Here is a 25,821-nt window from a genome sequence, read left to right as displayed (position 1 = left end):
AAAAGTTTACTGCGAATCTTGCAGCCCTCTCTCCCCCATTATAAAACGTACCTTCCCAAATGCATGCGTTAACAAAAGTGTTTCAGTACTTACCCAACTATCCACAGCCAATAACGTCTGCTACAGCCTCGGTGACCATCATATCATTCTACTCCACTGTGGTACGTTATCAATACATTCTACAGCTTACTCGTAAACATTGATTACCGAATCGATATAACTATGTCTAACTAGCTAAACAAATCGCCTCTTGTCTCCACTAGTAGCCATAGCAACCCATCAAAGCTAAGATATAATAATAATAATAATAATAAATATTTCTTATATAGCGCCTCTTCCATAAATGTCCAGTGGCGCTTTACAATAAATTCAAAACTAAATTATCCTAAAAAAATACTATACCTAAAAAAGAAAAATTAAATCGAGAGCTAAAGTACCTTAAAATTACTTAATAAAATATTAATAAAATTGCAATAATATCCCTAAATAATTCCTAAAAATATATAAATAATCAAAAGTGCTCTAGTTTTTGACGTGGCTTAAATAAAATCGCTATATACCGATTTAAACAGATGCGTTTTCAATTTAGACTTAAAGCATTCTAAAGATTGGCATAGTCTTATATTCTGTGGCAAGTCATTCCATAATATAGGCGCAGAGATAGAAAATGAGCGTTTGCCATACGATTCTAAGTTATAAATTGGAACTACTAATTTCTTATCTGATGCTGATCTTATAGTACGCCTAGGTGTGTAAACTTCTAAAAGATCAGTAATATACTGTGGTGCTAATCCAGCTAAAGCCTTATAAGTAATTAGCAGTATCTTATACTTAATTCTTTCCTTGATCGGCAACCAATGTAGCTTGAACATTATAGGTGTTATATGGTCTCTTTTCTTTGTTAGGGTAACTACTCGTGCTGCTGCATTTTGAACCTTCTGAATTCGCTCTAGCAGAGTGTTTGGTAGTCCATGTAACAGTGCATTTCCAAAAATCCAATCGAGACGTAACCAGAGCGTGTACTAATATCTCTGCAGATTTAAAGCTGAGATATTTCCTTATCTTGCTGATTTTCCTTAAATAATAGAAGCCAGATTTACAGATGGTTGTTACATGCGCCTCCATAGTTAAGTTAGAGTCCATGATAGCCCCAATGTTCCTCGCCTTTGAGGATGGAATGATAACATAATGATAACAGAATAACAGAATGATAAGATATCTTGAATCTCTCAAGATTTCTTAACTGCATACGGAATTCTGACATCAAAATATTTGAACATCAAAATTATAACAAAAGCCTAAAAAATCTAGATTCTTTAGACTCTTGTGAAGGGTTAACTGATTATGATGGAATCCTTTAATATGCTTGGTTATATCTATGTACGTGTTTTTCTTACCATCATCTTCTTTTGAGCAATTCGCTTTCGGTGTAAGGCAGCCAGTCTCTCCGGTTCCCTGATTTTATTTGAAGAAAAAAAAAGTTTTCATAATATTTTTCCATCCTGATTATCGATTAACCAAGCCAAATCATACAAATAAGATTTTTTTTTAAACAAAAAAAACATTTTTTTCATCACAGCAAAGAAATCTTGTAATGCACACAATCCCATCCCAACCTGATGAATGCAACAGATGTTGGACCCAAGTAAATGAGGTAGAAAAAATAGATTTTCGAAAATGAGGATAAAAATATGTATGTTTAGGAATCACGGTGTGCATAACACCAGGTCGCAGTGACGGTTCCAGCCCTTTGTTAAGCTAATCATGTTCTTTACGCTCAACAGAATGAAATTAGGACCCCTCTTTGTGATGCCGATTTCGTCAGCTTTTTCTGCGAGGCAGCCTTTTGAAACCTTCCTTTTTGAAATCCTGGATCTGCCACTGGGTCGTGCTCTTTTTTTATCTTTATCTTATTTTACTTCCATTTTTACCTACTCACCTGTTTCTTATTTGTTGTTGGCCTCTCAGTGACGCTGTTAAAAAGATGCACATTTTGAGGTGTTAAAAGGTAAGTGCTACATTACTTTCATAACATAGTTACGCAACTGATTTTTCCTTAACCTGGTCAGTGGTTTGGTCAGCAATGGTTTAGTAGTTGTAGGTGTTTGTGTTGTCCTTCTAACTGCGCCTTCAAAATTAAGATGAAAGTTAAAGGATTTTATTTTTCCTTTTTGGTTAGAAATAAAGAGTGCGCCAGAGTTTTAGGGAATGACTTTTGAAAATTACAAAACGATTGAAAAACCTAATATACAAATGTAAAGTCCAAATTTCACATCTACTGAATCTTGATATCAATGAATTAAACCTGTTGTTTGACCTTGAATTAATATGTACTATTACACCATTCGGGACATTATGAAATTCAACGCGGTACACATTGTTTTTTTTTTTTTCAATAACGTACCCATCTTACACGTCACTCCAACGTCTTCACTATGGTAACAGTACGCATTACCCCATTCATTGTGACTGCAGTCTGCAATCGACGTTTCTCTTCCTGTACAACCAACGCTTCTCAGCCATATTATACCCTTGACGGGTGTAAAGTTGGTGGTTATGTATTCCTTTACTCCAGGTTAACCAAGCATACGACACACCACCTCAGTGTCTTTCATGTCCCATCCAGCTCTACATACAGTACCCCACTGACCATGGTACCTGACTTCAAGTCGACCAGAATTGTCTGACCTTCCTCCAGCTAAACGAACTTGAACTGGTGGAGGATCTGTGGATTTGCATCAACATCATTGAGGTCATTGTACAACTGTCACTTGGACAAGTGTATGAAAGAGAATAAATAGAGCTTTACTAAAGCTATTATCTGATCAACAAATGAACTATTTAGATGATTGGCTTTGATGTGATGATATTTGAATGATTAGAGTAAAGTAGAGATTTGTCTTTCTTACCTTCATTTGTCTGACAAACCACACCAGCAAGTTCTTTAATCGAGCAAGAAACAGCCCCCCATCGTGAGTGATAACACTCTGCTATCGACTTTTCTCTACCTCTGCATCCCACATATGTGACGACCCCTCTTCTTGGTATTTCTAGTTCAATGGACCTAATTGCTTGTTCAGCTGCTTTGTAACCAAGCATTCTGCAGATCACATGAGCATCTTGTATATCCCACCAATCATCACACACTACTCCCCAGGTCCCTCGATACTGGAATTCTACTTTGCCAGTATGGCTTTGATCTCCTACCAAACGAATTTTGATCGCTTTCTCCTCTGAAACAAATATTGCTCAATAAACAAACAACATTCTAAGCATAATCCTTACATTGCTTGATTTAATATTCAGAAAGTAAAGATACAAAATATATGTTAATAACTATTCTAATCAACGTGGTCACAAAAAGTATATATATTGAATATTTTATATAAATAGCAAAGAACTAATGAAAGAATGTTCATTCGATGATTTTGAAATATTGTTCTTTGACATGATTGAATAGACAAACAAAGATCATATGAATGTCTTGTTTTGTAGCTTATCTAGTTGTACCTGGTGTTAGATTGCCACATACCACTCCAGCATCACGGCTGTGATCACATCCACCGGTGTTACCCCAGCCAGCATGAAGACACTGGCCAATAGATTCTTGGGATCCGGAGCAAACAAGCCCTTTAAGCCATATAGGACCAGTCCCTTTGACGCTAGAAGTCGTTGCTGTAACTGCCTTGGAGTAATTCAACATGTGACACACCACGAAAGCATCCTTTATGTCCCAGTAACTATTGCATATGGTACCCCAAGTACCTTTGTATCTTACTTCTACACGTCCCTCGTAAGGAGTCTTTCAATCCAATAGACGAACAGCTACCTTGGACTTTGTTTCTGTAACAAAGAGAAATGTGCTAGCTCATTTTTACATCAAATTTTAAATCACTTTTTTACCTCTAGTTTTTACCCATTTTCATATGTACATGTTTTCTAATGCGCAAACATTATAAAGAAATTTGAATGGCAAAACACTGCATCAATACAAATTTGCAAGTCATTTAAGGTTCTTTGAACACCCATTTTTAATTTAATGATTCGTAAAGAATCAAATAAGTTGTCAATGCTCCAACTTTGGAAAAAAAGTATGGGAAATTCATCACCCGGAAAACTCGTTTTCCTCCTGCCGTGAACTCAATTTGTTTTGCCGTGGATTTGTTTTGTATTGCCGTGTGTTTGTTGGTTTCTGCCGTGAGTTCTTGTTATGCCGTGACCCCTATGGGTAGAAGTCCCTCTATTTACCTTGGTCACTGTCCGTCTGTCTGTCCGTGTCGATTGGTCGAGGAAGATTGGTTACGAGTCAAAAGTCCCTGGGGGAGGGGGCTGGGGAGGGAGGGGGAAAAGAAAAATAGAAATTTGGTTAATCGAGAGTAGTTGAATATTATTGTTGAATATATTCGTTTCAAACTGTGCCGATGAACTCAGAAAAATATGAAATCACTCCAACAAAAGCAGTAAGACCTCGAAAAATAGAAACGGCTGTCTCTGGTTTTTATAGACAAAATTTAAGATCAATTTGGGAAATTTTTCACAGCAATTTTTTACAGAGAACATTTACGATATTTCGAAGAAGTCCGGAGTTGAGGGCATTTCTCTCAGCGATGTAATCGTCAAAATTTTAAAAATTTATCTGGTGAATAGGGAATAACTTTCATCCCGACTATGTTCCAAGTGTGCACTAAAGATAAGGAACGCTGTGAATGTGAACGACAACATTCCTCATGCAGGAGCAACAGCAAGAACTGTAACAACGACTCAGCCGACGTTCGCTTTAAACGGCTCTCTAACCTATACCAGGATGCAGGGGAAAATAGAAAAGAAAGCTCTACACGAAAGGTTTAGCCTGCGTCACATCCGGAATTTGGTTTACATACATTCAAGTTTGTAAGTTCTCAAATAAAGATCATTCTCCGTGATTGCTAAATTAAATTTCAAGTTGCGAGTTTCTTCAGTATCAATATAAAGTCCTTGTCCAACGCTGATCTGTCGATATTTTTTATCGGGTTCTGCCTTGGCAAAGGCGGTCACATCACAGCAAAGAAACTAATGGCGGCTCGTATAAAGCTCAACCACCAGAATACAAGGACGCGAACGAAGGTTTTGAATTTCCTCAGCTAACAAGTAGCTCCGGGGCATCTTTTTCTCCTAGTAGATGTGTTGCCACTTTCTTCTGCTCTATTTTAAGTATGAACTGTTCGTTTTTAGCTTACTTTCCAAATGTGATATTATGCTAGCCTCGTAATCTTAAACTTTCAAAATTTGAAGGACGTGGACTGTCTTAGCTTGACATCCGGCCTTTGTGTAAAGGACCAATCAGAATTTTACGTTGCTGGAACAACGGGAAATTATGACACGATCCTTGAAGTGTTACGACGGCAGTCCCTCTATTTTTCTTTCGTCCCTCCCTCCCCAGCCCCCTCCCCCAGGGACTTTTGACTCGTAACCAATCTTCCTCGACCAATCGACACGGACAGACAGACGGACAGTGACCAAGGGAAATAGAGGGACTTAGCTCGCAGTAAAAGAGGGCAATGTAAACAATAAGATACGGGGGCAGCGCATTGAGGTTGACTAGGATTCTTTAATGCTCTGACTCATCAATCATCAATCAGTTACTGCCTATTTTTGATTAATAAAAGGCACAGCTGTACTTTCATATTATACACAGGTAGCCCAGGCTTACCGTTAGTGTTGAATAACTGAATCGATCGAGAGACAGACAGACAGACAGACAGACAAAGATTATATGGGTATCATATGGGTATTTTTGAATCCTCATTTTTACGCTTTAAAATAATCAAAATCAAATAAAACTCCCACCGTGTGTTGTTGATATATTGAACAGCCCCATGGTTTAATTACAGCTCATTTCGTTCGGGTTTAGATGACGCTTCCCCACCACACACTAAAGAGGAGAAGGTAGCCTCGAGGGTAGCCTCGGGTGATGTACACAAACCAAAACATGACGCTCAACTACCCCCACACGTCAAATTTTATTCAAACCTATTGTATTTTTCGCCATTTATATATACATATCATGATTGACTAACATCATTCTTTTATAAATGCCAAAAATACAATAGGTTTGAATAAAATTTGACGTGTGGGGGTAGTTGAGTGTCATGTTTTGGTAATTTTGTGTATATCACCCGAGGCTACCCTCGAGAGTTTCCGATTTTCCTCTGTCCAGGCTCTATTCGAGAAAAAAACGGTTTTCGGGTGGCAAACATTCGAGTCAGGAATGAAAATGGCGTCCAGAGAAGCCGGATTGTGATACCCATTTGGGGATTGCTTCTCAAGAATAATGGTTTTGCTAATTCTGTTAAGGTGATAGCGTGGCTTAGTTATCTCTCCAAAGTCCTGCAAAAGAAAGTTTCAACTTGAAGCATATTTGGCAAAGAGTTCGACCGTTCGACGGCCGTTTTGTCTGAGTCGTCTCCTGCCTCTTTAGTGTGTGGTGGGGAAGCGTCATCTAAACCCGAACGAAATGAGCTTTAATTAAGCCATGGGGCTGTTCAATATATCAACAACACACGGTGAGAGTTTTATTTGATTTTGATTATTTTAAAGCGTAAAAATGAGGATTCAAAAATACCCATATGATACCCATATAATCTTTGTCTGTCTGTCTGTCTGTCTGTCTGTCTGTCTCTCGATCGATTCAGTTATTCAATACTAACGGTAAGCCTGGGCTACCTGTGATATTATATAACGTCTCAGTAAGTTCGGTGACCCCAATTTTTTATTTGCTCATCGATCTTCTATGATGACCTTATTTTACTCACTCTGCGAAGTCAGTTTTAGGGGGAAAACATGAGAAATTTGCCCGCGAACATCCTTAATTTGATGGAACTGTCAAATTATCCTACTAAAACTAAAAAGAATGTATTCAAGACGCCCTTCTGAAATTTCATTTCAATTTATACGGAATTACATATGCTTTTCTGGATCAGATTATTCAGATCCTACTCTGTGAGTTTTGAGCCGCAATTATTGACCAAACGTAGCTCGTGAAATGACCTTACCATATCATGAGATTAACTTATTAGAATGAAGAATTAAGAAAAATCTACTTAATTTAATTTGACAACATCCGAGAGTTAACTATTAAATAAGAAATAGTGTTTGATCTAGTTTTAGACTCACCCTTCACCAACAAGAACACAGTACACAGTAACAGTAACAGTCGCGCCATCGATCAGTCAGGTCGTTATCCAAGATAAGGTTCGTAGGGAAATCTAGTGAACGCTGCTGCCACGGCAGAAGGTAATCGAAGATTGACTACAGTGTGACACTGTGATCAGGTATAAATAGTAAGGATTTTGATTTTGATGGATAGCACAGCTCGTTATAGCGCTACTTGTTACACTTTCGAGTCTAGTTTTGTCAGGGGGGAGAGAGGTGGGCGAGGGGTGACTTTTGATTCACTAAAGTTACATTTATATCAAAAAATCACAAAAAAAAAATTTAAGATTTTGACAATAAATTCAATTTCTTTAATAATTACAGAATTTCTCTATACTATGAAATTTGTCTTCTTTTTTTTTCATTGCTGTTTCATAATTTACTAAAATTTGAACTAAGGTCAAATAGTATTCAAGCCTTTTTAATCGTTTTCGCGCCAAATATAGAGGAGCATTTTATAGTTTCCCAACCCTACCCATACATGAATAGTATGTATTTGCTTTCTCACAATAAAACTAGTCTAACTATGAATAGTCTATGCTAGTAAACAGACAAAGCAAAATCTTAATCAAACCACAGGAAAAGACGGAGCTGACTACTTTCGTTAGTGAGCTCGTGTAGTTTTCGTGTTTCGCTTTTACTCCACGCTACCGAGGTAGTTTGCTTTACGAAATATGGAACACATTTCTTTTAGGCTACGTGCTGGCCGTGCCGGTAGTAAGTTCGAGATGTGGTTTTGTGGTGCTGAGAACCTTGCCCTTAAACAATGACATACCAGCATTTATCAGTAGTCATGGGGAGGGGAGGGGAGGGGTTTGGGGGGGGGGGGGGGGGGGGGGGGGAGAGGGAGAGAAAGTCCTGAACAGTCCTCCTCGTCATGGATGGCGGAGGGGTAGGGGGTGCAAGTCTATGTCTATAGAGAAGAGAGGGGTAGGGGAGATGGCGTGAAATGCTTTAGTGATTATATTTATTTATTGTTGTATCTATAAATGTGCCTTTATTGGTACATACAATTGTAGTTGTAAATGAAAAATGGTTGGGAATACTAAAATTTGTAATCTTCCGTTGGCCAAAGCTTAAAAAATGAACGATGTTCCAACGAACAGATATCAATTCAATTTGCAGCGAGTTTTTGTTTATTTGAGTACAGAGCTTGTTATTATTCGAACGCATCTGATTTCTTTTAGACTACGTGGGTTTGTGGTGCTGAGAACCTTGCCCTTCCTAACCACTTTTTCCTTTCATCCCCATAAAGGTTATGTACTTGACGTAAATGAACCTCATAAACTTAAGATTAGGCTTGTTACAGACAGGACAGTCTCTTTTATGCTTGTAGGTCGATGTGGGATCGATGAGAGGTCGATGTGGGGTCGATCGGACATCGGCTATTGGCTATCAGGCTATTGGCTTCCATTAGAAAACAGACTTTTGAGTTCTTCTTTTTATGGTAGCGAGAGTAGACTGGCGGTAAAATCTATTTCGTCCAACAGATTTTAGAAAAGAATCGTATCTTGTTTGAAGAGCAGAAAAATATCCGCATCCTATTGTGCTATAATCAATGGCAAGATGGTTACAGCACTTTAAAAGACTCGTTGGGAAAAAGGATTTGATTTGGACGGGGTCTTCCTGAGCTTTCTGAGGATTTAAATGAGATTAATACCAAGTACAACAACATAATTATACTGGATGATCTGATGGGCGAAGCGATAGACAGTCCTGTAGTAGCTCGATTATTTACTCAGGGTCGTCATAGAAACGCTAGCGTTATTCTCTTGCTTCAGAACATGTTTCCTAAGGGGAAGTTTAATACAAATATTAGTCGAAATGCCCAATATCTTGCTTTCTTCCGAAACCCTACTAGTGACAGGAAACAAATCTTTGGAATCGTTGGAAAGCGAATTTTGATAAGAATAGGTACAATATACACCACCATTACATATCAGCATATATCAGTAGTCATGGGGAAGGGAGGGGGAGAGAAAGTCATGAACAGTAGTCCTCGTCATGGATGGTGTTGTAGGGGTGCAAGTCAGTGGCTATGGGAGAGGGAGGGAAGATTTTACAGAAATAAGAACAATATACACCACCATTACATATCAGCATATATCAGTAGTGAAGGGGAGGGGGGAGGGAGAAAGTCCTGAACAGTCCTCGTCATGGATGGCGGAGGGGGAGGGGGTGCAAGTCTATGTCTATGGAGGAGGGAGGGGTAGGGGAGATGGCATGAAATTCTTTGGTGTTTACATTTATTTATTTTTGTATTGATATGTGTCTTTATTGTTACATAAGATTGTAGTTGTTGATTTATATTCATATTCACATCTCTAATTATATACTTCAGTAATATATCCATTTAAAGATTAACTTTTGACTATTAACTAACTATTTGAATATGTTTATTTAGTTTTAGGTTTGTCTGTCTGTCTGCATTATTCTGAGCACAGTTTGGTGACGTATTTCAACTGTTGTGACGTCATTATCTGAGATAAAGAGAAAAAACGTCAGTCATGTTCGTAAGTCATTGAAATAGTGTTGATATGTGTTAATTATTGTTATTACTTTTGGTTTAGTAGTTCATCACTGTTGTCTTTACACTGATGAGCTTCCTGTGTGGAAAAAGAAACGAAGGCAAAAACAAAGCGAAATAAGAAATGGATGGGTGAATAAAAAAGCAAACGATTGAATAAATGAATGAAAAATGAATAAAAGAACGAATGGGTGCGAGTGAGAGAAAAAAAGAAGAAAGAAACGGACTTATCTTCTTTCCTTCAAAAATAAAACGTATTTCCAAATGCATGTGTTAACAAAAGTGTTTCAGTACTTACCAACTATCCACAGCCATTAACGTCTGCTACAGCCTCGATGACCATCACATCATTCTACTCCACTTTGGTACGTTATCAATACATTCTACAGCTTACTCGTAAATCATTGATTACCGAATCGATATAGCTATGTCTGACTAGCTAAACAAATCGCCTCTTGTCTCCACTAGTAGCCATAGCAACCCATCAAAGTTAAGATATCTTGAATCCCTCAAGATTTCTTAACTGCATACGAAATTCTGACATCAAAATATTTGAACATCAGAATTATGACAAAAGCCTAAAGAATCTAGATTCTTTAGACTCATTATAAGGGTTAACTGATTATGATAGAATCTTTTAGTAGCTTGGTTATATCTATGTACATGTTTTTCTTACCATCATCTTCTTTTGAGCAATTCACTTTCGGTGTAAAATTACCGCAGCCAGGCTCTCCAGTTCGCTTTATGTTATGTCAAGAAAAAAAAAGTAAAACTTTCGGTTTGAATTTTCCATCATTATAATCCAAGGTAAATCAAATACATTATAACACCAGGTCGTAGTGGCGGTTCCAGCCCTTTGTTTTACGCTTCTTAGTAGATCAATAAAATAGGAATCCCTTTGGTGAAGCTGATTGCACCAGCTTTTTCTGCGTGGCGGCCATTTTGGAACCGCGTCCCTTTTTAAAACCCTGGATCTGCCACTGGGTCATGCTCTTTTTTATCTTTTTTTAATACTTCCATTCCTAACTACTCACCTGTTTCTTATTTGTTGTTGGCCTCTCAGTGACGCTGCTAAAAAGATGCACAATGTGAGGTGTTAAAAGGTAAGTGCTACATTACTTTCATAACATTTGAAGCATCTGATTTTTCCTTAACCTGGTCAGTGGTTTGGTCAGCAATGGTTTAGTAGTTGTAGGTGCCTGTTTCTTATTTGTTGTTGGCCTCTCAGTGACGCTGTTAAAAAGATGCACAATGTGAGGTGTTAAAAGGTAAGTGCTACATTACTGGTTTCATAACATTTGAAGCATCTGATTTTTCCTTAACCTGGTCAGTGGTTTGGTCAGCAATGGTTTAGTAGTTGTAGGTTCTTGTGTTGTCCTTCCAACTGCGCCTTCAAAATTAGGATAAAAGTGAAAGGATTTTTCTTTCTCATTTTTTCTTTAGAAATAAAGACGGTGCGCCAGAGTTTTAAAGGTCGAATTTCACACATCGGCTGTTCGATCATCGGTTCTTTTTCATTAAATTCGGAACATGTCAAACTCGACATTTAAATTGAATTTTACCCAATTTTTATTATATACTTTACGCACCCATCTTACACGTCACACCAATGTCTCTACTATGGTAACAGTCTGTATTACCCCATCCATTGTGACTACAGTCTGTAATCGACGTTTCTCTTCCTGTGCAACCGACGTTCATCAGCCATATTATACCCTTGACGGGTGTAAAGTTGGTGGTTTTGCATTCCTGTACTTCAGGGTAACCAAGCATACGACACACCACCTCAGCGTCTTTCATGTCCCATTCATCATCACATACAGTACCCCACTGACCATGGTACCTGACTTCAAGTCGACCAGAATTGTCTGACCTTCCTCCAGCTAAACGAACTTGAACTGGTGGAGGATCTGTGGATTTGTACCAACATCATTGAGGTCATTGTACAACTGACACTTGGACAAGTGTTTTAAAGAGAAGAAGTAGAGCTTTACTAAAGCTATTATCTGATCAACAAATGAACTATTTAGATGATTGGCTTTGATGTGATGATATTTGAATGATCAGAGTAAAGTAGAGATTTGTCTTTCTTACCTTCATTTGTCTTACAAACCACACCAACAAGAAGTTTATTCGAGCACCATGAAAGGACCTTCCACCATCCTGAGTGAGCACACTCTGCTATCGACTTTTCTCTACCTCTGCATCCCACATCATACATGAGCCCTCTTCTTGGTGTTCCTCCTTCAATGTAGCGAATTGCGTGTTTAGCTGCTTTGTAGCCAAGCATTCGGCAGACCACGTGAGCATCTCGTATATCCCACCACCCATTCCACCAATAATCACAAACTACTCCCCAGGTCCCTTGATACTGGATTTCTACTTTGCCAGTATGGTCTTGATCTCCCACCAAACGAACTTTGATCGCTTTCTCATCTGAAACAAATATTGTTCAATAAACAACCAACATTCTAATCACATCCCTTACATTAGCTCATTTGATTTTCAGAAAGTAATAATAAACATATATAGATAACTATCCTAATCAACGTGGTCACAAAAAATGACTTTATTATTTGATAAAAATGGAAAACGAACTATTGCAAGAATTATCAGTTGATGATTAAAAAAAAATTTTTTTTTGACACGATTGAATAGATAAGCAAAGATCATATGAGTGTTTTGTAGCTTATCTAGGTGTACCTGGTGTTAGATTGCCACATAACACTCCAATATCACGGCTATGATCACATCCACCAGTGTTACCCCAGTCATAATGCCAACATTGATCAATAGATTCTTCGTGTCCATAGCAACCATAAACTCTTAATTTAAGCCATATAAGACCAGTTCCTTTGACGCTAGCAGTTGTTGCTGTAACTGCCTTGGAGTAATTCAACATGTGACACACCACGTAAGCATCCCTTATGTCCCAGTTACCATCATTGTATATGGTACCCCAAGTACCTTTGTATCTTACTTCTACACGTCCTTCGTTAGGAGTCCTACCGTCCACTAGACGAACAGCTACCTTGGACTTTGCTTCTGTAACAAACAGAAACGTGCTTTAAAAAATATCTTCGTACTTTTTTATCAAGTGTAAAACATCTGCTTGTTCTGTTTTGTTGTTATTCAGACACTAATTTACAATAACTAAAGGTTTGTTGTTGAATATCCTTCATTACCTTCTACTAATAAAAGACTACTGATTTTTGTTTCAAAATAGAAAATAAAGACATAAAGTGAAATATTGAAGTACACCTATGAGATTCAAGATTACAGATATGTATGCTATAACACTGAGGCTGACTAGAGGATATAACGCTTTCTCTTGCAAAAACATTTAGTTTTCCCTTTTTTGTGTGTGTGTAAGCCGAGAGTAGCTCAAGTGTGTAGGGTTTTGGTCTCGTACACTAGGGACTGGAATACATTTTAAAAAGATAACTTTACTATATTACTTAGAAGTTTGGCTTATCATGAACGACCAGTTACTAAGACAATGGACATAGTACTCGGGTGAAAAGCTTCTCTTTAAAAGTTGGGTGTTAGGAGCATGGTACACATCAAAACAGTATCTAATTGCTACGATTATTGTATTCTTTTGTAAGATAAATTTGAGTAACTTGCCTTTTAACTCGTGGATACGCGAAGCGTAGAAACGAGTTATTGTGGGGCGCCTGGATATGCATATGTGTCACTCGCTCACTCACTCGCTCACTAAGATGTTAGCAGATCGATAATTAAACGTTTAGCGTCGTCTTACGTCATCTGATTACGAACGTTATACGACACTAACAAGTACGAAACAGCTTTACGAAACTCTTATGCAGTGTAGACTACATTGGGTATTTATATGAGGAAATGAACTGCTGATGAAACATGTGGGATACATTCTAGCACTGTGGACCCACTGTGCATGCGCACACTCGCACATAGGTATCTCTTCGGAATAATTATATTTAAAGATTCAAGAAAAGATGCAACCTTTTTTTGCTGATGTATTAAAGCAAACAGAAACGCTCGTGGGTCGAGCCGCATGCATCGAAAAAATTGTGGTGAAAATTTTAAAAAGGTCAGAATAATTCTTAACACCCACCTTAAAGTCATGCAAAAAAATACGATCCCCCCTAAGCAAAGCTTGTAGCTTTTTCCAAAAATTGTTCATCACCCCCATTTTTCTGATTATCCCGATCCCCCCTCAATTTCACCTGCCCCCCCCCCCCCCGCCATACATTATGAACGCAGCCTAAATTGAGTATTTAAAATATGAAATTGAGCGAAATACTTTGAAACCTTCGAATGTCAACAACTATAAGGACACATGAAGCCCAATCTCTGGAACGTCGACTAGATTCCAAGAGTTCGCCAAAGGACGGTTTGATTTGTATTATTTTTGTCATTTAAAAATTTAGACACCATTGAATATATACAACAAGTGTAACTGCGACGATTTTGAGTGAAAATTCAACTTCATTCTATACTTCATGTGCTATATCAAAATTAAAAAAACGAGGGAACTTTTTGCTACATTTGATTTCGTTCTGATACATGCTGATGCATTGCTTTCGTCTTTTGATACTCAGACTCAAATTAAATGATTATTTGTGTCTACATTATTTAGGGAAATAAGTACCCTACGACCAGTCTCCTTTTACTTCCTCTACTGGCAGGAGACTGCTCGCAGGGTAGGAAATAAGTAAAAGTACATTAATAAGAAATGATGTTTGATCAAGTTTAGACTCACCCTTCACCAACAAGAACATACCACACAGTAACAGTATAAGGCGCGCCATCGATCAGTCAGATCGTTATCCAAGATAAGTTTTGTAGGGAAATCTAGTGTCGTAACCAAAGCAGAAGGTAAGCCAACAATGACTACAGTCTCTCAATGTGATCAGGCATAAATTGTAAGGATATTGATTGTGATTTACAACACATCTCGTTATAGCGCTACTTGTTACGCTTTCGAGTCTAGTTTTGTGAGCGGGGTAGGGAGGAGTGCGAGGGGTGACTTTTGATTCAAAAAAGTTATACAGTGGAACCCCACCTACGGCCAACCGCTTAATACGGCCACCCCGTTATTGCGGTCAGCTCTTTTGGGTCCCGACAAAATACCCATACATTCACTGTAAAATGTACCCACTTAATACGGCCACCCGTTAATACGGCCAATGGCCACTTTTTTGTGGCCCGATTGACAAACTTCCATACTTTTTAACCCGGTATGACGGCCATGACAAATAGGTTACAGTTTAGATCTTAGTGTAAATACTGTAAAGTTGTTGCTGCAAAATCTGTCATTCTTTTATTCATTCGGTTAACATTCTACAATAATGCTTTTTGTAGAATCAGAATCAACACAACAACTACAAACAGAGAAAACACGTACAGCGCGATGCGCTTAAGTATGTCCGCGTTTATTTTATGGCGGTACAGTATTAAAACAAGCCATGCCGATAGCCTGTCTGGGGTGATGTCCAGCCTCGAGTCAGTATGGCTTCAAAGGAAGCTTCATTCGTCTGTACAGAGCAAAGTCACTGACTATTTTAAAAAGTAGTTGTTACTGTACTCAATTTTCTCTGTTCTACTGTTATATCTACAGTCCTGTACTACTGTATAATTTAAAGTTTTAAAGTACTACTAACTGTTGAGTTATAAGTGAGCTCCAATAGTATCAGAAGTTTTAGAAACATTATTTAAAAATACAATATGCATTATTGCACTTCATTTGTTTAGTAGTTTCGTACTGATTGATAAAACACGTTTTTAACATATTTTTGACAGCCCGCTTAATACGGCCACCCCGTTAAAGCGGCCACTTTTGAATGTCCCTGCGGTGGCTGGATTAACGGGGTTCCACTGTATTTATATCAAAAAAATCACAAAAAAATATTTAAAAGTTTGACAATGAATTCAACGGATTTGTTTAATATTTACACAATTTCTTTATACCATGAAATTTGTCTTTTGTTCTTTATTCATCATTGCTGTTTTATATTTTACTAAAATTTGAACTAAGGTCAAATAGTATTCAAGCCTTAAAGCGTTTGCGCGCCAAATACAGAAGAGCATTTTATAGTTTCACAACCCTACCCATACATGAATAGTTTATATTTGCTTTCTCACAATAAAGCTAGTATAAATATGAAGAGTCTAGGCTAAAAAACAAACAAAGCGAAATCTTAATCAAACCATATAAAGAAAAGAACTTACTACTTTCGTTAGTGAGCTCGTATAGTTTTCGTGTTTCGCTTTTACTCGACGCTACCGAGGTAGTTAGCTTTACGAAATATCGAACTCATTTAGAGAACTGAATGGTTGGGAATACTAAAATTTGTAATCTTCCGTTGGCCAAAGCATAAAAAATGAACGATGTTCCAACGAACAGATGAAAACGAACACAAAGGCGAAATTAGGACAAACAAACTTACAAGTTTACTTTCAGCAGATAATTTTCACAGCCGATCGCAGTTGATCTTAGTTTACAGGGGTTATTATTGTAACTTTAAGTAAAAATAATAAAATCGGTTCGTATAATCCTCGTAGCGGTTAAACAGAATGCAGTGTTTGTCCGAATCTTTAAGCTATTTTTAGAACCAGTGCGCTGCACTATTCAATTTGCAGCGAGTTTTTGTTTATTTGAGTGTTGGTAGTAAGCTGGTAGTAAGCTGTGCTGGTAGTAAGCTGGTTTTGTGGTGCTGAGAACCTTGCCCTTCCTAACCACTTTTTCCTTTCATTCCCATAAAGGTTATGTACTTGACGTAAATGAACCTCATAAACTTAAGATTAGGCTTGTTACAGACAGGATAGTCTCTTTTATGCTTGTAGGTCGATGTGGGATCAATGAGAGGTCGATGTGGGGTCGATCGGACATCGGCTATTGGCTATCAGGCTATTGGCTACCATTAGAAAACAGACTTTTGAGCTCTTCTTTTTATGGTAGCGAGAGTAGACAGTCGGTAAAATCTATTTCGTCCAACAGATTTTAGAAAAGAATCGTATCTTGTTTGAAGAGCAGAAAAATATCCGCATCCTATTGTGCTATAATCAATGGCAAGATGGTTACAGCACTTTAAAAGACTCGTTGGGAAAAAGGATTTGATTCGGACGGGGTCTTCCTGAGCTTTCTGAGGATTTAAATGAGATTAATACCAAGTACAACAACATAATTATACTGGATGATCTGATGGCCGAAGCGATAGACAGTCCTGTAGTAGCTCGATTATTTACTCAGGGTCGTCATAGAAACGCTAGCGTTATCCTCTTGCTTCAGAACATGTTTCCTAAGGGGAAGTTTAATACAGATATTAGTCGAAATGCCCAATATCTTGCTCTCTTCCGAAGCCCTAGTGACAGGAAACAAATCTTTGGAATCGTTGGAAAGCGAATTTTGATAAGAATAGGTACAATATACACCACCATTACATATCAGCATATATCAGTAGTCATGGGGAAGGGAGGGGGAGAGAAAGTCATGAACAGTAGTCCTCGTCATGGATGGCGTTGTGGGGGTGCAAGTCAGTGGCTATGGGAGAGGGAGGGAAGATTTTACAGAAACAAGAACAATATACACCACCATTACATATCAGCATATATCAGTAGTCATGGGAGGGAGAAAGTCCTGAACAGTCCTCGTCATGGATGGCGGAGGGGGAGGGGGTGCAAAGTCTGTCTATGGAGGAGGGAGGGGTAGGGGAGATGGCATGAAATTCTTTGGTGTTTACATTTATTTATTTTTGTATCTATATATGTGTCCTTATTGGTACATACAATTGTAGCTGTTGATTTACATTCATATTCACATCTCTAATTATATACTTCAGTGATATATCCATTTAAAGATTAACTTTTGACTACTTAACTAACTATTTGAATATGCTTATTTAGTTTTAGGTTTGTCTGTCTGTCTGCATCATTCTGAGCACAGTCTGGTGACGTATTTCAACTGTTGTGACGTCATTATCTGAGACAAAGAGAAAAAACGTCAGTCATGTTCGTAAGTCATTGAAATAGTGTTGATATGTGTTAATTATTTTTATTACCTTTGGTTTAGTTGTTCATCACTGTTGTCTTTACACTGATGGGCTTCCTGTGTGGAAAAAGAAACGAATACAAAAACAAAGCGAAATAAGAAGTGGATGGGTGAAGAAAAAAAAGGCCAACGATTGAATAAATGAATAAAAAAAGAATAAAAGAACGAATGGGAGTGAGGGAGAAAAGAAGAAGAAAGAAATGGAGGGTTAAATCTGTTTAATGAATGAAGCAATCAATCAATAGGACAACTAACACGAAAAGGTATGAATGAGAAGACTGGAGATGAAAGATTTGATCCAATTATAGAACAGTTCCGGTCCGGTTCACGAAATGAAACGAACTCAAGAACGAAAGAAGATACGTCTTTCATTGGGGGAGGAGCTTGGGCATCAGAGGGGAGGGTCAATAGTAAAAAAAAATAATTTTTTTGGCAGATTTAAACAATTATATTTTTTGACGAAAGATTTTTCCTTGTTGACACTATAGTAGGGTCATGCATAGATTTCTTACTGAATAAAAAGGCGAGGGCTACAATCATCTAAAGAAAGTTTACTGCGAATCCTGCAGCCCTCTCTCCCCCATTATAAAAGGTACCTTCCCAAATGCATGTGTTAACAAAAGTGTTTCAGTACTTACCCATCTATCCACAGCCATTAACGTCTGCTACAGCCTCGGTGGCAATCACATCATTCTTCTCCACTTTGGTACGTTATCAATACATTTTAAACCTTACTCGTAAATCATTGATTACTTAATTGATATAGCTATGTCTGACTAGCTAAACAAATCGCCTCTTGTCTCTACTAGTAGCCATAGCAACCCATCAAAGTTAAGATATCTTGAATCCCTCAAGATTTCTTAACTGCATACAAAATTCTGACATCAAAATATTTGAACATCAGAATTATGACAAAAGCCTAAAGAATCTAGATTCTTTAGATTCTAGTGAAGGGTTAACTGATTATGATAGAATCTTTTAATATGCTTGGTTATATCTATGTACGTGTTTTTCTTACCATCATCTTCTTTTGAGTAATTCGCTTTCGGTGTAAAATTACCGCAGCCAGGCTCTCCAGTTCGCTTATGTTATGTCAAGAAAAAAATGTAAAACTTTCGGTTTGAATTTTCCATCATTATTAACCAAGGTAAATCAAACACATTATAACACCAGGTCGCAGTGGCGGTTCCAGCCCTTTGTGAAGCTGTTGATGTTCTTTACGCTCAGTGGAATAATATAGGAATCCCCTTTGTGAAGCCGATTGCGCCAGCTTTTTCTGCTCGGCGGCCATTTTGAAACCTCTCCCCTTTTTAAAACCCTGGATCTGCCACTGGGTCCACTGGGTCGTGCTCTTTTTTATCTTTCATTCATACTTCCATTGTTAACTACTCACCTGTTTCTTATTTGTTGTTGGCCTCTCAGTGACGCTGTTAAAAAGATGCACATTGCGAGGTGTTAAAAGGTAAGTGCTACATTACTTTCATAACATTTGAAGCATTTGATTTTTCCTTAACCTGGTCAGTGGTTTGGTCAGCAATGGTTTAGTAGTTGTAGGTACTTGTGTTGTCCTTGTAACTGCGCCTTCAAAATTAAGATAAAAGTCAAAGGATTTTTGTTTTTCACTTCTTTGTTAGAAATAAAGACGGTGCGCCAGAGTTTTAGGGAATAATATTTTATAATAAAAAACGATTAAGTCACAATACAAAAGTAACGCCCAGTTTAAAAATCAAATTTAACATGTGTTAAATTTCAATATAAATGAGCAAAACCTGTTGTTTGATCTTGAATTAATTTGCAGTAGATGCGGGACATGAAATTCGACGCGGTACACATTTGTTTTTTTTCAATAACGTACCCATCTTACACGTCACTCCAACGTCTTCACTATGGTAACAGTACGCATTACCCCATTCATTGTGACTGCAGTCTGCAATCGACGTTTCTCTTCCTGTACAACCAACGCTTCTCAGCCATATTATACCCTTGACGGGTGTAAAGTTGGTGGTTATGTATTCCTTTACTCCAGGTTAACCAAGCATACGACACACCACCTCAGTGTCTTTCATGTCCCATCCAGCTCTACATACAGTACCCCACTGACCATGGTACCTGACTTCAAGTCGACCAGAATTGTCTGACCTTCCTCCAGCTAAACGAACTTGAACTGGTGGAGGATCTGTGGATTTGCATCAACATCATTGAGGTCATTGTACAACTGTCACTTGGACAAGTGTATGAAAGAGAATAAATAGAGCTTTACTAAAGCTATTATCTGATCAACAAATGAACTATTTAGATGATTGGCTTTGATGTGATGATATTTGAATGATCAGAGTAAAGTAGAGATTTGTCTTTCTTACCTTCATTTGTCTTACAAACCACACCAACAAGAAGTTTATTCGAGCACCATGAAAGGACCTTCCACCATCCTGAGTGAGCACACTCTGCTATCGACTTTTCTCTACCTCTGCATCCCACATCATACATGAGCCCTCTTCTTGGTGTTCCTCCTTCAATGTAGCGAATTGCGTGTTTAGCTGCTTTGTAGCCAAGCATTCGGCAGACCACGTGAGCATCTCGTATATCCCACCACCCATTCCACCAATAATCACAAACTACTCCCCAGGTCCCTTGATACTGGATTTCTACTTTGCCAGTATGGTCTTGATCTCCCACCAAACGAACTTTGATCGCTTTCTCATCTGAAACAAATATTGTTCAATAAACAACCAACATTCTAATCACATCCCTTACATTAGCTCATTTGATTTTCAGAAAGTAATAATAAACATATATAGATAACTATCCTAATCAACGTGGTCACAAAAAATGACTTTATTATTTGATAAAAATGGAAAACGAACTATTGCAAGAATTATCAGTTGATGATTAAAAAAAAATTTTTTTTTGACACGATTGAATAGATAAGCAAAGATCATATGAGTGTTTTGTAGCTTATCTAGGTGTACCTGGTGTTAGATTGCCACATAACACTCCAATATCACGGCTATGATCACATCCACCAGTGTTACCCCAGTCATAATGCCAACATTGATCAATAGATTCTTCGTGTCCATAGCAACCATAAACTCTTAATTTAAGCCATATAAGACCAGTTCCTTTGACGCTAGCAGTTGTTGCTGTAACTGCCTTGGAGTAATTCAACATGTGACACACCACGTAAGCATCCCTTATGTCCCAGTTACCATCATTGTATATGGTACCCCAAGTACCTTTGTATCTTACTTCTACACGTCCTTCGTTAGGAGTCCTACCGTCCACTAGACGAACAGCTACCTTGGACTTTGCTTCTGTAACAAACAGAAACGTGCTTTAAAAAATATCTTCGTACTTTTTTATCAAGTGTAAAACATCTGCTTGTTCTGTTTTGTTGTTATTCAGACACTAATTTACAATAACTAAAGGTTTGTTGTTGAATATCCTTCATTACCTTCTACTAATAAAAGACTACTGATTTTTGTTTCAAAATAGAAAATAAAGACATAAAGTGAAATATTGAAGTACACCTATGAGATTCAAGATTACAGATATGTATGCTATAACACTGAGGCTGACTAGAGGATATAACGCTTTCTCTTGCAAAAACATTTAGTTTTCCCTTTTTTGTGTGTGTGTAAGCCGAGAGTAGCTCAAGTGTGTAGGGTTTTGGTCTCGTACACTAGGGACTGGAATACATTTTAAAAAGATAACTTTACTATATTACTTAGAAGTTTGGCTTATCATGAACGACCAGTTACTAAGACAATGGACATAGTACTCGGGTGAAAAGCTTCTCTTTAAACGTTGGGTGTTGGGTGCATGGTACACATCAAAACAGTATCTAATTGCTACGATTATTGTATTCTTTTGTAAGATAACTTTAAGTAACTTGCCTTTTAACTCGTGGATTCGCGAAGCGTAGAAACGAGTTATTGTGAGGCGCCTGGATATGCATATGTGTCACTCGCTCACTCACTCGCTCACTAAGATGTTAGTTAACAAGTACGAAACTCTTATGTAGTATAGACTACATTGGGTGTTTATATGAGGAAATGAACTGCTGATGAAACGTGTGGGATATTTCTAGCATTGTGGACCCACTGTGCATGCGCACACTCGCACATAGGTATCTCTTCGGAATAATTATATTTAAAGATTCAAGGAAAGATGCAAGTTGAAGTAAATTAATACAATTAAGACCTGAACTAAAATTTCAATGAGTTAAACCTTTTTTTGCTGATGCATTAAAGCAAACAGAAACGCTCGTGGGTCGAGCCGGATGCATGGAAAAAATTGTGGTGAAAATTTTAAAAAGTCCAGAATAATTCTTAACACCCCCCTTAAAGTCATGCAAAAAAATACGATCCCTCCTAAGCAAAGCTTGTAGCTTTTTCCAAAAACTGTTCACCCCCCCCATTTTTCTGATTTTCCCGATCCCCCCTCAATTTCATCTGCCCCCCCCCCTCTGCCATACATTATGAACGCAGCCTAAATTGAGTATTTAAAATATGAAATTGAGCGAAATACTTTGAAACCTTCGAATGTCAACAACTATAAGGACACATGAAGCCCAATCTCTGGAACGTCGACTAGATTCCAAGAGTTCGCCAAAGGACGGTTTGATTTGTATTATTTTTGTCATTTAAAAATTTAGACACCATTGAATATATACAACAAGTGTAACTGCGACGATTTTGAGTGAAAATTCAACTTCATTCTATACTTCATGTGCTATATCAAAATTAAAAAAACGAGGGAACTTTTTGCTACATTTGATTTCGTTTTGATGCATTGCTTTTGTCTTTTGATACTCAGACTCAATTTAAATGATAATTTGTGCCTAATTATTTAGGGAAATAAGTAAAAGTACAATAATAAGAAATAATGTTTGATCAAGTTTTAGACTCACCCTTCACCAACAAGAACACAGTACACAGTAACAGTATAAGGCGCGCCATCGATCAGTCAGGTCCTCATCTAAGATAAGGTTTGTAGGGAAATCTAGTGAACGCTGCAGCCAAGGCAGAAGGTAAGCCAACAATGACTTAAGTCTGACAATGTGATCAAGTATAAATAGTAAGGATATTGATTGTGATTTGCAATACATCTCGTTATAGCGCTACTTGTTACGCTTTCGAGTCTAGTTTTGTGAGCGGGGTAGGGAGGAGTGCGAGGGGTGACTTTTGATTCAAAAAAGTTATAGAGTGGAATCCCACTTACGGCCAACCGCTTAATACGGCCACCCCGTTATTGCGGTCAGCTCTTTTGGGTCCCGACGAAATACCCATACATTTACTGTAAAATGTACCTGCTTAATACGGCCACCCGTTAATACGGCCAACGGCCACTTTTGTGGCCAGATTGACAAACTTCCATATTTTTTAACCCCGTGTTACGGACAGGACAAATAGGTTACAGTTTAGATCTTAGTGTAAATACTGTAAAGTTGTTGCTGAAAAATCTGTGATTCTTTTATTCATTCGGTTAACATTCTACAATAATGCTTTTTGTAGAATCAGAATCAACACAACAATAACTTCAAACAGAGAAACACGTACAGCGCGATGCGCTAAAGTATGTCCGCGTTTATTTTATGGCGGTACAGTATTAAAACAAGCCATGCCGATAGCCTGTCTGGGGTGATGTCCAGGCTCGAGTCAGTATGACAAAGGAAGCTTCATTCGTCTGTACAGAGCAAAGTCACTACCTATTTTAAAAAGTAGTTGTTACTGTACTCAGGTTTCTCTGTTCTACTGTTATATCTACAGTCCTGTACTACTGTATAATTTAAAGTTTTAAAGTACTACTAAAATTGAGTTATAAGTGAGCTCCAATAGTATCAGAAGTTTTAGAAACATTATTTAAAAATACAATATACATTATTGCACTTTGTTAAGTAGTTTCGTACTGATTGATAAAACACGTTTTTAACATATTTTTTGACAGCCCACTTAATGCGGCCACCCCGTTAAAACGGCCACTTTTGAATGTCCCTTCGGTGACCGGATTAACGGGGTTCCACTGTATTTATATCAAAAAATCACAAAAAAATATTTAAAAGTTTGACAATCAATTCAAGATTTGTTTAATATTTACAAAATTTCTTTATACCATGAAATTTGTCTTTTGTTCTTTATTCATCATTGCTGTTTTATATTTTACTAAAATTTGAACTAAGGTCAAACGTATTCAAGCCTTTAAGCGTTTGCGCGCCAAATACAGAAGAGCATGTTATAGTTTCCCAACCCTACCCATACATGAATAGTTTATATTTGCTTTCTCACAATAAAACTTGTCTAAATATGAATTCTCGGTTTTCACGTGACGTCACGAGCGGATTAAAACTTAGTGTCCGCCATATTGGTGCACAGGAAGCTCATTAGCATATGTCAAATCACACACGTGCGCTTATGTTTTGATTCGAATTATGCGATGTCCGAGGATTTACTCGTCGATATTTCAAAAAACGAAACCCAAGAACAGAAAAGAATTGAAGATACCTCTTCAATTGTCTTATCTGAATACGCCAAAAAGCTTGAAAATCACATTCGAACGAGATATTTAAAAAAAATCGAAGGTATTGGAGTCGACCCCGCGTGTTTACAAGGCGAGAAGTTAGATGCAGAATGTCTGCCACCGATCGAAGCCACCGATCTTCTCTCTTATCTTGTGCTGGAAACCAGCTTCTATACTTTAAGGCAGTTCAAGGCTTTCAAGAGTCTAGAGAGTTACAATCAAATGGTATCGGGCTTCATAACGAGCGTTCAAGGAAAAGCCATTGGAAATAAGTTCGTGGTGTTAGGAAAAGTTCGTCATTCGCAGCGAATGAATGAACCGCCAATACCAATTTGGATTATCGCTAATGGAGAAGGAACGATAATACCTGCCCACTGCCTTGGTTGCAAAGCAGGTCTAGCAGAGTGCTGCTCTCATGTAGGGAGCGTACTGTTCTATATTGAGGCGTGGAATCGTATACATGGAAAGTTGGCCTGCACAGAAGTGAAATGTACGTGGCTACTCCCAACTTACGTAAACGAAGTACCGTACGCTCAAGTTGAAGACATCAATTTTAAATCAGCTCGAAAGTTGAAAGATGAATTAGACGTTAAAATTGATGGTGTACAACCTTCGACTAGCACTCCGGTAGGGAAAACGAAGTCCGTCCCAAATGTCACCCCTACAGAAACGGATATGAAAACCTTCTTTGCAAAACTAAATGAGAGCCAAAAAAAGCCTGTCATTCTTTCTCTAGTGGCTCCTTATGCTGATCAATTTGTACTAAAAAGTCGGCGTGTTCTAACGATACCATCCCTTTACAATCATGAGAATCTGAAGCTGAACTACCCAGAGCTGTTACAAAAGTGCTGCAAAGTCGAACTATCTCTTTCTGATTCCGAGATAGAATTAATAGAACAGGAAACAAGGGATCAATCAAAAGGAACTGCGTTTTTTAAACATAGAGCTGGTCGTGTTGGGGCTTCAATGAGTTATTCTGTTGCCAATACAAATCCTGACCAACCATCTATCTCACTTATTAAAAACATTTGCTATCCACAGTTGTTTAGTGTGCAATCTAAAGCAATCAATCATGGAATCAAAAATGAAGGCAAAGCCATAGAGACTTACAACCATCTCATGTCTGCAAACCACAAAGATTTTGTACTGATAAAGTGTGGAGTTTTCATTGATAAGCAACATCCCTGGATGCATGCAACACCTGATTTCCTCTGTTCCTGCTCCTGTTGTGGTGATGGGTGTGGAGAAGTAAAGTGCCCTTACATTATTGAAAACTGGGACTTTGAAAGTTATGTGCTTAAGAAAAGTTCTTGCCTAGAGAAAGTGAATGGAATATTTCGACTAAAGAGAAAGCACCAGTATTATTACCAAGTGCAGCAACAATTGTCTATAACTGGTCGCCAATTTTGTGACTTTGTCGTGTGTGCATTCAGCGAAAACAAACCTCAAGTCTTCATTGAAAGAATTCTCCCAGAAACAAGTCACTGGGAAGCTATCGTTCCCAAAGTTACAAAAGTATGGCAGACATGCATACTACCTGAGATTCTTGCTCGAT

At 37.9% G+C, this 25,821-nt stretch overlaps 4 protein-coding genes across 10 annotated transcripts in view; all 4 read right to left on the bottom strand.

Annotated features, from left to right (window-relative positions):
* LOC116297296 (uncharacterized) overlaps nt 1-14,540 on the bottom strand; it is a 76,478-nt gene extending 61,938 nt beyond the window's left edge. The window contains exons 1-8 of the mRNA XM_089039891.1: nt 14,463-14,540; nt 12,422-12,763; nt 11,813-12,154; nt 11,308-11,628; nt 11,042-11,108; nt 10,874-10,951; nt 10,753-10,789; nt 10,395-10,458 (exon numbers count right to left, since the gene is read on the bottom strand). Coding sequence (XP_088896017.1) covers nt 10,395-10,458; nt 10,753-10,789; nt 10,874-10,951; nt 11,042-11,108; nt 11,308-11,628; nt 11,813-12,154; nt 12,422-12,763; nt 14,463-14,511 — 1,300 coding nt within the window. The 5' untranslated portion in view covers nt 14,512-14,540. The remainder of the gene's footprint in view (nt 1-10,394; nt 10,459-10,752; nt 10,790-10,873; nt 10,952-11,041; nt 11,109-11,307; nt 11,629-11,812; nt 12,155-12,421; nt 12,764-14,462) is intronic.
* Nucleotides 1-25,821, bottom strand: part of LOC116290766 (scavenger receptor cysteine-rich type 1 protein M130-like) — a 63,923-nt gene that overhangs the window by 24,938 nt on the left and 13,164 nt on the right. For 2 of the 7 annotated variants that reach the window (XM_089039898.1, XM_089039897.1), the window contains exons 7-8: nt 1,398-1,455; nt 94-1,164 (exon numbers count right to left, since the gene is read on the bottom strand). The exons of 1 other annotated variant lie outside the window; for it this stretch is intronic. In XM_089039898.1, the coding sequence (XP_088896024.1) occupies nt 1,133-1,164; nt 1,398-1,455 (90 nt within the window). In that variant the 3' untranslated portion in view covers nt 94-1,132. Of the gene's footprint in view, nt 1-93; nt 1,165-1,227; nt 1,456-17,394; nt 17,682-17,760; nt 18,833-25,821 lie in introns of those variants that run through there. 4 more of the 7 variants (XM_089039900.1, XM_089039895.1, XM_089039896.1 and 1 more) reach the window with 4 other exon arrangements.
* On the bottom strand, nt 2,042-7,322 carry LOC116304864 (neurotrypsin-like). Its single transcript, XM_089039930.1, has 5 exons — nt 7,153-7,322; nt 3,511-3,843; nt 2,910-3,233; nt 2,405-2,725; nt 2,042-2,128 (listed from the first exon to the last, which is right to left on the bottom strand). The coding sequence occupies exons 2-4, from the start codon at nt 3,701-3,703 to the stop codon at nt 2,577-2,579; spliced, it is 666 nt and encodes a 221-aa protein (XP_088896056.1). The 5' UTR covers nt 3,704-3,843; nt 7,153-7,322; the 3' UTR covers nt 2,042-2,128; nt 2,405-2,576.
* Nucleotides 19,264-22,780, bottom strand: LOC148905410 (neurotrypsin-like). The gene is made up of 5 exons (XM_089039921.1): nt 22,660-22,780; nt 20,720-21,061; nt 20,111-20,452; nt 19,606-19,926; nt 19,264-19,331 (listed from the first exon to the last, which is right to left on the bottom strand). The coding sequence occupies exons 1-4, from the start codon at nt 22,706-22,708 to the stop codon at nt 19,778-19,780; spliced, it is 882 nt and encodes a 293-aa protein (XP_088896047.1). The 5' UTR covers nt 22,709-22,780; the 3' UTR covers nt 19,264-19,331; nt 19,606-19,777.

Source organism: Actinia tenebrosa, unplaced genomic scaffold (genome assembly GCF_029948245.1).
Source record: "Actinia tenebrosa isolate PJP-AT-01 unplaced genomic scaffold, QUT_ActTen_1.0 PGA_scaffold7__59_contigs__length_16204524, whole genome shotgun sequence".
In the NCBI taxonomy this organism is placed as follows: domain Eukaryota; kingdom Metazoa; phylum Cnidaria; class Anthozoa; order Actiniaria; family Actiniidae; genus Actinia; species Actinia tenebrosa.
This window is presented reverse-complemented; position numbering and strand designations above follow the sequence as displayed.

Excerpts from the sequence above, each read along its gene's own strand:
- LOC148905410 (XM_089039921.1), bottom strand. The coding sequence starts at position 22,708 with ATGGCGCGCCTTATACTGTTACTGTGTACTGTGTTCTTGTTGGTGAAG. Across the intron at positions 20,453-20,719 it reads ATGTGGCAATCTAACACCAG|ATGAGAAAGCGATCAAAGTT; the intron begins GTACACCTAGAT and ends TATTTGTTTCAG. Across the intron at positions 19,927-20,110 it reads GGTTTGTAAGACAAATGAAG|ATCCTCCACCAGTTCAAGTT; the intron begins GTAAGAAAGACA and ends GCAAATCCACAG.
- LOC116304864 (XM_089039930.1), bottom strand. The coding sequence starts at position 3,703 with ATGTTGAATTACTCCAAGGCAGTTACAGCAACGACTTCTAGCGTCAAA. Across the intron at positions 3,234-3,510 it reads ATGTGGCAATCTAACACCAG|AGGAGAAAGCGATCAAAATT; the intron begins GTACAACTAGAT and ends TATTTGTTTCAG. Across the intron at positions 2,726-2,909 it reads GGTTTGTCAGACAAATGAAG|ATCCTCCACCAGTTCAAGTT; the intron begins GTAAGAAAGACA and ends GCAAATCCACAG.